Here is a 12,033-nt window from a genome sequence, read left to right on the forward strand (position 1 = left end):
AACAAAACTGGAGAATGAAATAGCTTGAGTGCTTTTAAAAAGAAAAACGACAGCTAACATACACACTTATGATTGAAACATCTCGTGTATTCAAGCTGACGCACACACAGCGAGCTGATTTATGTCTTACGTGGCACATAAAAGAGCGGACTGTCCCTGAAATTTGGAAGTGCTCTCGTGCTCACGGGGAAGGCGATTCCGAGGGTTGTTTATCCCCTGCCATCGCCAAAGATGGCGGTGGCGGCGGCGCCGCCGCTCCGGCACCGCCCGGCGGGCGGGCGGGCGCTTCCGCCGGGGCCGGGGCCGGGGCCTGGCGGCTCCTCCGCGGCTCGGCGGAGGCCCGGGCGGGGGCCATGGGCACCACGGCGGGCGGTGCCGGCGGGGCCCTGCGGCTGCCCGGGCTGCACGGCTACGCGGCGGAGTTCTCGCCCTACTGGCCGGGGCGAGTGGCCTGCGCCGCCGCGCAGTACTACGGCATGGCAGGTGCGGGGGGCGGCAGCGGCGGGGGGAGACCGGGAACGTGGCTCCTCACGGGAGGAGGAGGAGGCGGCTGGAAACGTGGGTGTGCGGAAGGACAGACGGTGTCTGCGAAAGTGTTTGGGCACGACTTCCCTTTACGCTGCGTTGGTTTAGCCATGGGACAGCGCCTGTGCCCCGCGGCAAGGCTTGGGGTTGGTGCGGGAGCTGCTCGTGCCGCCCCCAGCCCCCCGGGATGTGCCTGTTCCCGAGTCCCAGCCCGCTGGTGCCGTGTGTTCCCACAGCGCCCTCGCGGAGGAGCGCTCGTTTGGTAGGGTCGAGAATAAATACATTAGTAAAGGCGTGCACATGGTGAATGAAATGTCTGAAAAAGACTTTCTCCGGTGACAGGACCCAAGGGAACGGCACGAAGCTGTTTTAGGGGAGGTTTAGGTTAGCTCTTAGGAAAATGTTCATCCGCGAGAGCTGTTTGGGCACTGGAACGGGCTCCCCAGGGAAGTGGTCACAGCACCAAGCCTGACAGAGTTCAAGAAGTGTTTGGACAACGCTCTAAGGTACATGGATGGCTCTTTGGGGTGTTCTGTGCAGGGCTAGGAGTTGGACTTGGATGATCCTCGTGAGTCCCTTCCAACTCAGAATCTGTGGTTCTACAGTTTCAACCGTTCTTGTTTCAATCCCTGAGTGCCCAGGCAGGCCCTGGCAACCCTGCGGCCCCGTGGAAGAGCCAGGTTGAATGTTCCTCAATACTGGGACCTTTTTCATTTCCAGTGGGAGTATTGCTCCCCAAAACATTCATTTTTAAATAGAGTTTCTAAGTGTGGGATTACTTTGAGAATATCCCATCCAGATGGGAAAGCAGAACCTGTGTGGTTTTTATCAGAATTGAATTTTTTGTTTAGTTTCTCGTGAGCTCTGTTTATATTACCAGATTTTTTGGGGGGCGGGGGGGAAGGGAGGAAACAGTGTTCTGTCTGGTCTGCTGTGTTATCAGAAAGACAAAAGGGAACCCCGTGTTGGTATGTCTGTCACATGACACTCACAAAATGTGCTTTTATGCTTTATAAGTGAGTCTTTTTCAACCTTACCTACAGATAGGCATACTGTAGTGAAGGAAAAACAAAACCAAAATCAAACCAAAACCATCTTATGTAAATGAATTACTGTTTTAGAGAACATGAAACCACAAGATATTTTATTATGCAGCTATTTGTTTGGCGTTCTAAAGTTCAGGCACCCCTTGTATTTGCACATTGGAGAATCACACTAGGGGAACTAGTGATGTTTTGTTTTCTTTTGCTGGTTTAGGTTGTGGAACTCTGGCAGTACTGGAACAAAATGAAGCTGGGATTGTTCTGCTCAGGAGGTAACAGGTCTAGTTTGTTTTTTAAGAGAAACCTTACTGTATACTTGTGAGTACAAGACAGAACTCAAGTATTTTGGGTTACTGTCAGTGATATAAAGTATCATATATCTATGCTAAAGTATTTACTGAATGCCCATCTTTGTATTTACATACAAATTAATGTATTTACATACAATACAAAAGATATGTTTACATTGCATGGATTTTGTTTCGGGAGGTCATCTGGCTCGTGTCACTTCCATGTGTAAACCGTTTTATAGAGAACTGATGATGTAATTTAAAAGCTGCCTTACTACCCTAGCTTGAAAGTACAAGCTTTAGCTTTTTAGGAACAGTGCCTTGCCACCTAAATTTATGCTCTTAATTGACTTTACTGGAAATAGAGCAGGAAGCTACATAAAGTCATAGGGGTCCTTCCTAAGAGATTAAATATTTAAAGCATTTGAGAGGAGGTTGATTTTGTGTTGGATGGAAGGAGGAGAAAGGTTAGGAAGGAAGGGGTTTAATACTTGACTGTCATTGACCTCAAACTTTTTTAAGGAAAGTTTTGAAACAATAGCTGTTTAGATTAAGAGAGATGAAATAGAAATGCTTAAAAATAGTTAATCATACTCAGATGAACTTTTTTTCGTTCATAATTATAAAGCAAGACTCTTTGAAGCTCTTCAGCATTCTGTTACTTCTGCTAAGTGCTCTGGCTTAGAACTGTTCATTTCTACGTTTCCAGTGACTCCACTCACTTTGTGGTAGAAAGTCCTCTTAACTTACTGAGCCGTAGACTGTTGTTGTTTTCTCTGTCAAAGCATTCTGTGTGCGTGCCTTTCCCTCATCAGTACTGCAGGGTACCATGAAGTTTAATCTCAGCTTAGCTAAACCTTCAGTGAAAAGGGATTAAATAAATTTTATTTGCTGTCAGATAGTAGCACAGCCGTTGACGGTGGGCACAGAGCAGCTAATATATGGTACCAGATCCCATATGATGAATTGTTGGTGTGTTGATAACCTTTTTAGGGGAATGTAGAGATCTTCAGTAAGTTCATGACTGTGTTTCTGTTGGTTTTTCATTGTGACTCAGATTCCTGATGATGTTGTGAAATTGGACAGGGCTCTCCCAACACAGTTTTATTTCTTACTTTACCATAATCGTTATAGACAAAGGACTCCTACCTGTGTAGCAGCAGTGTGGAGAAACCATAGATAAGACTGAGACATGTTGTACTTCTGTCTTTGTTTGCATGGCAAGTTCAAGACTGAAATCAGAGTTCATTCTCTCTGTGTGAAAGCTTCTTGGTTCATTTATGCTTTAACTATTTGGGCATACAGTTGTAGAAGTTAGCATTATAGCGAGTAAGTTATAATTGTAAGGAGATTCACTGGAACTCAAATATATAAAAATACTGTTTAGAATAGTAAAAAGGGCGATTTAAAGAAATACTATCTTTGCACGTAACTAGTCCAGATGTTTATGTCATGCTTTCTCACAGACAAATATTTTCGGTTTGTCGTTTAGTTTCGACTGGAATGATGGCCTGTTTGATGTGACCTGGAGTGAGAATAATGAACATGTGTTGATCACCTGTAGTGGAGATGGATCTCTGCAAATCTGGGATGCAGCTAAAACCAAAGGTCCACTGCAAGTCTATAAAGAGCACACTCTGGAGGTAAACTAGGCAAACTTAAAAAATTTAATGGATGATCTAATGTCTAAATAATGAAAAGATTTATTTGTGGTCTTATAATCAAAAGTGGCTTTTTGTTTCCTATTTTTTAACTTTTTGGGATTTGAATTAATAACATTACTTTTGAATATAAAGTGACCTACCTGCTATACATATTTTTACGTACATTCATATGCTGTAGTAGGTGCAGCTTAATTACACAAATCTAATACATTCAGAGTAGTATTTGTGGTCCCTTACGGGCTGAGTAACATTGTGTTATATGAAATTACTTGCAGTCACACTGTGATTTTTAGAGAGCTTTATTGGGTAGGTCTGAATCAGGCAGCTGATATATCAGTGTTGTCCTTGAGGTTATAGAGTGATACATGTTATGCAGATCCTTAGGACTTCTGTTGTACCCAGAACTGCTTATGCTTTTCCATTCTATCATCTGTGAGATCCTACAGGTCCTGTAGTCAAATGTTGGGACAGCGTGTATGATTTTTTAGCCTTGGTAGCATTGATTTCTAGCCTGTTGCAGTTGATTTTCCTAAAATCTCAGTATGCAGTGCTGTATGGGTAGAGAATAATGTTATGTTCAGGTTTATAAATATATTTGCATAGTTTTAAGGATATTTGACTGTAGTACATATATTTTCCCCAAAGTGATTTTTCTACCCCCATTTTTTTAAGCTTTCCTTCCAGCTCTCCACTCACTTCTGTCAAGTCTTTGAACTTTGGATACAGTCAGTTTTAGCCTGGATTACCGATACTTTAGCTAAATTACAACAATCTCGATAAAATAAATTACTAGATATGTAGTCAATAAAAATGATGGAAGAAATTCAGTTTTCTTCACAAAAACCTCAAGACTTTTTCAGATACGAAGTATAAAGCTAAAAGCTGAGTGACTGCAGTTACACAGCAGTCCATCTTCTGTACCATGTGTCTTTGTAGTTTTGCTAATTTTGTTTAATACATATACGGTGTAAACAAAATTTTGAGAATTTTACGGTAATTTTCAAAGGCTGATAGTAGTAAGTAGTTGAGGGAAAGTACCAAATTTTTTGTTAGTTTGTTTCTATCATTTTCTTGTTGAAATTCTGTCCATAAGTTTATTTTTGTTCTGCCACACCATCTGTTGTTTGTGAAGTAAGCATTTTTGTGTCCAAGTCTTGGTTTAGCAGGTAGCATGGGAAGGTGGGCATATTCAACCATGATTAGAAAGACAGTGTAGGAAACATGGGCTGAGTGTTTATTGTGAGATGTGAAAGGTTTGTATTGATTGTTTATGAGTTTGCATTAAGACGTAAGATCTCAGAGGGAACCTCACTGATAATTTGTGGTAAACACTGGCAGACAATGCTCTCACTACCTTCCTAATCCTTAAACCTCATCTGACATTTCTAATGACAGTTTTGTCACTGCATTTTATATTATTTCTGATGCAAGATTGATAGGGATCTGTTTCTTGTTTTCTGAATGAGATCATTGTCCCTTCTCAAAAAGAATGTGCATTTTTAATTTAAAAGTGAATTTGTATTATCAAAGGACAATGAGTTTTATTCCAGCACTTACCAACTGCTGAATCTCATGAATAAATTAGTCTGATTTAATGTGGTTTTGATGGAGTCTCACATGAATGTAAGAAAACAGAATACTTGAATTAAATTTGTCTTGTACAGCAAGCCTGAACATTTATTCTAAACGAAATTTTACATTTTTTACCCTTGTTTTTTTCTCTTGCCTGAGGCATTTCTTACTGTTCTTAAGGCATAAACTAATATTCATGTATTTTACGATTGAAGATAAAACACTGTCTTCCCCAGTTGCTCAACACAGCTTCTATTGAATTGCCTGCAAATTTATGTTGGGTGACACCATGGAAAGGAAAGAATAAAGAACCTCACTTAGTTCTCCACACCGTCATCTTTTCATTCTCTTCCTGTTACCTGAACCTGTCACGTGCCAAATGGACAGTAGCTCTTGCTTTCCCTGAGCCTGCTGTCTGTTCTCTTTGTAATTCTTGCCTGGAGGAGAATATGCCCGGGTCCCGTTGCCTCCGCTGCAGCTGCAGAGCGCTGAGCAGTCCCAGCCCCGTGTGCCATATGCACGCAGGTCTGTGTGTCAGCACGTGCGCGGCAGATCTCTGCGCCGATAGCCTGGGAGCGACCTGCGAGCCGTATGTGCGCTTTGCCTTAATCTGGGCAGTACATCTGATATGTCCCAAATACCATGGGGTTGGGTGTACGGGCTGCACGAGTTGTGTGATGCAGGTGCATCTTTCCCAGGGATGTGTTTATTTCTGGAAAACCTTGAACATGAGTATGAGAGCCAAACACTTCTACCGAGCTGTTTTGTGAAAGAGATGTACTGTATGGTGATTTTTAGATGTATTTAGGGGCATTTAGATTACATTCTACTAGGAATGTAGATGCATTTAGGGGCAATTTGAAACAGCAGCAGCTTAGGGGTTGAACACAGGCCGTCACACAAATTCAGGGATAAAGAGGGAGGCTAAGGTATGTGAGGAGCTCAGGCACCACTTTGGAGAACTGTCATGTCTTCGATTCTTAGAACTTCTGGCAGCACTTGTGCGTCTTCTTTATAACTGTTTTAGTAAGAAGAGTCAGGTTGGCAGGGAGGATGTTTTAATGAACTGTACTTCAATTAGTTAGCTAACAAAAGTAGAAAAGTCAAGAGGTAAAGGCATGGTTTGGCAAAACAAACAAAATAATTACTTCTAGTTATTTGGTTATTTGGCTTTTGTCAAGTATTGTCACAAGTGTCTTGTAGATTTGGATTATAAGCTCCTCAAGGAAGGGAACTAGTACAGAATGGGGCCAGAGCAATGTGGCTTTCAGTGTATGGGAAGCAAGACTTTGTAAAATAAAAAAGGACAGTTGAAGATAGTGCACTTTGTTTTTCTGTGGTTGTTTTCCACTTATGGAAAATAAGCATAGGAGAAAAACAGTTCATTTAAGCTGGATCTAGCATAGACCAAATTATTTCTTAGGAAGGGAAATGCTCAGAAGTAGCTATTACCTCACTTTCCTTTCTCACACAGGACACTTTCTATACAAGACTGGCATTTGCTGGATTTCCTTCCTTTTCAACTTCTCTGCTTTTTTGTCTGGTGACACATGTCCAAGCATTTTCACCTTCAAAACAGGGTTGCTGTCATTTAATAAACAATTCCATCTATCCAAAACAAACACAGTTACTAGTCATGTTGACTTGCAGATTAGTCCCGTGCTGTGCTAGAACTAGATTATCCCAGGTGGAGTACAAATCCTCAGTGGTTAGTGGCCCAGCCGTTGGAAGCAGTGCCACCTATTACTGTTAGGTAGTGACTACATTTCTAAGAAGTGTCATGGAAGATCTAATTGGGTCAGGAAGTGAAGCAAATAGACTGTTTTAGATAGTATTTTTCCACCTTAGCACTGAAAGGGTTCATGTCCCGCTGCAGCTTATTGAGCCGTTTTGATGTGAGGTAAAACCAGACAGAATAGAATGCACCTTCCATCAAGCAGATAAAGAAACTGTGTATTTGAAGATGGAAGTTGTGTGTGAGACTTGGGGATTTGTTTTTGCAAGGCAGCAGAGCTGAAAAATCAGCAGTGAAGGATAGAATTAAGGTATACTCTTGTTAAGATGGGGACCAGTACTTGAATACACTGTCAGGGAAGAAGGAGCTGTTTTCAACTACAGAGTAAAAAAGCAATTTCTTAAAAGCTAAAATTATTAGCAATGAGGGAAGTTGAACTTTTAATTTCATTTTATTTTACTTGTTTGAAGATTTGAATGGTAAAAAAAAAAGTGTCATATGACCATGAAATGATGAAAAAACCAGGAGTATTTTATGATATGTATTTCTTAGGAAAATTAGGTATAGTAAAAGCATTTATTGTTAGCTAAAACCTCAAAGTCAGATGTGGAGATGAAATTTACATTGCTCACAATTGGAGACTGTAGGTATTTGAATAAAAATGGATCAGCAGTAAGAAATTAGTTTGGATGACAGCTTTTAAGGTGGTAGACTTCAAATCATGGTGGATGTGTGTGGATTTTATTACAGCTTTTTTTTTTTTTTTCCCTTGGTTTGGCCCTCTGCTTTTTTGGATATTTTTCTGAGCCTATCTCTACCTTTAATGCCTGGCTGAGATGATAAGTTTAATTTTTGTTCAGGTAAATAATATTATTGGCAGTTTTGTGGTGCTTGACTGGTAGGGTTTTTTTAGCTGACTAGGATACAACCTAAAAATCCAAGTGTATTTTGTGAAACTTTGACTAACTACAGTCTCAAACTTGTATTCTGATGCTCCTTCTAAACTATACTGTTAAATCATTTATAGGCATATAGTGTTGACTGGAGCCAAACTAGAGGAGAGCAGCTAGTGGTGTCTGGTTCATGGGATCAAACAGCCAAGCTGGTATGTTGGTTTTCTGCTGAAGGTGAAAAATATTTTGGATCTGATAGTTCTTTGTGCTAAGAAACAGCATTGATGCACTTTTGCTCTTTATTTTTACCCTAAGGCTGAAATTCTGTTTTAACTGAAGTGTTGCTTAATCCCTCAGTTGATATCAGTTTAAATATACAAATGTTTTTCATGATACATGCTAAAAAGAAGTTAATTTAGTCCTTTCTGTATGCATGCTTTTTTTTAAAAAATGTTTGAAACTCTTTCCTTTCTTATTGAATATTTTTCTTTCTTACTGAACAGTTTTCTTTTTTACTTTATTCAGTGGGATCCAGCTGTGGGGAAGTCATTATGCACTTTCAAAGGCCACGAAGGGGTCATTTACAGCACTATATGGTCTCCACACATCCCAGGTTGTTTTGCATCTGCCTCAGGTAAACATGATGGTAAAGAGGTTCTTGCAACAAAAAACCAAAAGCCACCTTTTATGTTCTTGGATTAGTTCAGCACTTTGTCCAGCAGATGGTAGTGTGTGTCATACATAAAAATGGAACAAGGAAAGGTAAACATATTGCTGCTACTGGATTTGTAGGTTCTGTTACAATCAGTTAATCATCCTCTTTTCCATTTAAATAGGGATCAGCAGTTCTCTAACAGTGACCTTGTGGCAGTTTTGTCTGTTATTTTATGTAACTCTCTTCCATTCCTCTCACTCTTGTTATTGACCACTAAACCACGTTATGTACTTTATTTTGTGTTTTGGCCTACATTTTTGTTCAAACTGTCTCAAGTAGATTAACTATAAGAAATGTAGTCAGTTCCTATTGAGTTGTTTTAAGTACTTCTGTAAATCTTTGTGTGTTGTTCTTTGGGAAAGGTAATGATCAGTTTTATTTTCCTGCTTTGGCCACTGCTGTCAATGCAACAATAATTGAATTTGGTGTACCCTGAGGCAAAGAGAGGTGAGGTGGTAGTGTTTGCCAGACACTGCTCCTGCTCCAGAGGCACAAGAAGAGCTCTGGAGTGAGACCTGGAGTCCAGCTGATGACTAACTGGGCAAGGGGTGCTGGTAGCCAGGGTGCTGTGTGCTTGGAAAACGGAGGGGCTGTAAGACACTACCCTAATACAAATACTGATAGATTAACTCCAGGGGGTTGAATTTCTCTGATTTCAAGTCTGTTGTACATCTGATTCAAATAGAAATTCTTTGTCTCTTATGTCAAGAGGATAAGCAAGTATAAATATGTTTTCCTGTTACCAAAGTTAGAGAGACAGTGTGTACACATAGATACTGGTCTTCACTACTCTGCAGGAAGTTTGATGAAAAAGTGCACGTGGCTTCCATAAAATTTCAGTCAGTGGCTATTTCCTTCTGATTCTGCCTGCAGAGTTAAGCTAGAATGACTAACAAGTCATTAGTATTTGTTCTAAAAGGGTAGTGCTTGAAAGCCAGATGCTGGAGCACCAATATTTCCTACTTATTTGAAGAATCACCAAGGCACCTCTTAGTGAGTTAATAGGATGTGCAGAAACTTACAGGATTGAGCCCTGTACACTGTATGAACAGTTTACTGAAATGCAGCTATATGCTACAAAATGCTAGCTAAGTACTGTTTGGTCAAGGTTAAGTGCTTAGTGTTTTTTGCAAGTTCTGAGGGATGCTACGGTCTCTAAAGTCCTGCTCAGAACCCTCCTGTCCATGGTAGTCTTACTCATACAAAATTTCTCACATTCTAGATGAACAGAAGGGCTGTACTGATCCAGCTAACTATTTCAAATTTGAATCTCTAGGATATGAAGCCAAACTCTCTTCTAATATTGCCACTTGAACAATTTTGGGAAACACTGATTGTTAGATGCTGTATGTCATGATACCTAAATTGGGTACAGCACCATACAATTGATCTGTTCTTTGAGTGACTCAGTGGGTGCAGCTGTTGGAATTTTTGACTAAAACACTAAAGAGTTCCTATTCTTTTGCAAATTTTACTTGATTCTTGAAAATGACTAACATACCACTGGAGCCTAATGCTAATTGCAGTCAGTTTTCTCTGATTGATGACTCCTTAGTATTATATAGGAAAAACAGCGTGCACAGAAAACACAACATTTTTCTTCTCTAAGTACTACACACGTGTGAAATAATTATCTACCATCAGTACACTGGTAGTGTAACGCTAGGTGTAAAATCATTAGGTAAGAGAAAAAGAAAAATCTTCAAAAAGATGGTGAACTTTCTTATGGTTTTCAAAATAAAACATCTGGTGTGCTTCTAGAGGAAATGTCATCAAGCCAGGGATCTTGCTTAGAAGTCATGACACCCTAATGAAAAAAAGGTTTCTGTGTTAGCATTGTTTACATTTGAATTTTCCTGTGCTTTGATTGGATTACTTCACTACAGAAAATACATATTGGAAGTCTTTTCTTTGGTCAGCAGGACTTGGAATGGTAGAAGTCCTTGTGACCCTCTAGCTCTCTGTATAAATGCCATTTCTTATTGTAAAAAGGACATACTAGACAGTTTATCTTCAGAGAGTTTAGTGTTTAATGATGTTCTACTCTGCCAGTCAAAGTATGTGATAGCAGACAAGTGAAACTGTTCAAGAGGCTGGACCTCCTCATTTGAAACTTGCTATGATCTGTATACTTTATAAAGATGGCAGAAAATCATGGGACAGAAAGCTTAATTTCACTGCTGATTGATCTTTTATTAAGCTTAACTTGGAGCTGGGGATAAACTTGAATCTCAGTGTGATAGTACTATGTCGAATTTACAGCTGTTCTTTGGTACACTGGCTGGGAAGGCTGACCTGCAGTTTTGTGGTCTTTTATTTTCCAACTTTTTGTTGTCTTGAAAATTAGTAACTAGAAACGTATCTGGAGGGATTTTTTTTTTACTTCCTTTCATCTCCCTTTTTTTTTTTTTAATTTAGGCAGTAGCTTTTTGACAGTTATTGTTGAAGAGTATTGAAACGTTCACATCTTGAAGGAGTCTATAGTGCTTTGGGATTGTAAGGGGGTGTGTGTGTGCTTTCTTTCTGTTTCTTGCCCCACCTGTCCCTTTCTCTCATCCCACCTCACACATATCTGTGCACAACCATGAACTTACTGATACCTCAATAGTATAAAGTCATAGTGCTCAAGAAATTTACTGTTTCATGTTGCAGCATATTCAATTCCATGCATTCCATGTATAGTGAAATAAGTTAGGTATGTTGTGAACTACAGATTGGAAAAAACATTGGTCTTGAAATACTTCTGGTTAAACTAAATCTAAGTAAAACAATACAATCTCTTTTTTTAAAAACTTTTTTTCTTTAAAGAGAATAAAAAAGAGGGAAGGATGTTTAAGACGATTTTGCAAGCCTCACCTCCTCTGCCTTTAGTTGGATCCCCATAGATGCCAGCAGAAGTTTAATTTCCATGTAACTAATTAGTTTGTGAACACTGAAAACAGAAAACCAAACAGAACCACAAGCCACAGTAAAACAGCTGCTCAGAAGAACCAACTTACGCCTGAAGCTAATCTCTGATTTTGCTATATGACTTTTTCTCAAGCTATTATGGCACTACAAAATGAATCTAAGTGAAGAAAATGAGAAACCTAAGACTGCAATTAAAAGCAGTTAAAAAAAGAATTTGATAGTAGTGTAGCTATTTTGCTACACTAAATCTCCATTCTGAATACATACAGGAAAACTGATCTTATCTGCAGTGGGCAATAAAATGCAATTGAATTACAAAAGATATGTATGATGCTTCAGTTAAATCAGCTTTTATTCAGCATCTAGGAAACTTCCATTTAGCATTTACAGGGATGTGCAAGGTACTTTACAGTGCTGTTGTCTTCATGTACAATTATTTGTGCTCTCAAAAAGAAAGTAAGTGGTTTATCTTTTTTATTTGAAAATGAGAGTTAATAGTAACAGAACAAACTCTTAATTCTATATGTGTAAATAACTGCTCCTGTGATGTCAGTAGCAATTTCTGAGCTGATAAGATAAGCAGGACATTCAGGAGTACATGTGGCATCCAGCTAGAGCCCTGGTAGATGTCTGCCTTATGCTGAAAACACGCTGATGTGGAAAATGTCGTTAAAGTAGTGACATGA

At 39.7% G+C, this 12,033-nt stretch overlaps 1 protein-coding gene across 1 annotated transcript in view; it reads left to right on the forward strand.

Annotated features, from left to right (window-relative positions):
• The first annotated feature begins 344 nt into the window (after window positions 1-344).
• Window positions 345-12,033, forward strand: part of PEX7 (peroxisomal biogenesis factor 7) — a 43,288-nt gene continuing 31,599 nt past the window's right edge. Inside the window, exons 1-5 of the mRNA XM_027888021.1 lie at window positions 345-483; window positions 1,783-1,840; window positions 3,351-3,501; window positions 7,857-7,934; window positions 8,248-8,356. Of these exons, the coding sequence (XP_027743822.1) occupies window positions 354-483; window positions 1,783-1,840; window positions 3,351-3,501; window positions 7,857-7,934; window positions 8,248-8,356 (526 nt within the window). The 5' untranslated portion in view covers window positions 345-353. The remainder of the gene's footprint in view (window positions 484-1,782; window positions 1,841-3,350; window positions 3,502-7,856; window positions 7,935-8,247; window positions 8,357-12,033) is intronic.

Source organism: Empidonax traillii, unplaced genomic scaffold (assembly GCF_003031625.1).
Source record: "Empidonax traillii isolate 1590-97213 ecotype Southwest subspecies unplaced genomic scaffold, ASM303162v1 scaffold229:size1690559, whole genome shotgun sequence".
In the NCBI taxonomy this organism is placed as follows: domain Eukaryota; kingdom Metazoa; phylum Chordata; class Aves; order Passeriformes; family Tyrannidae; genus Empidonax; species Empidonax traillii.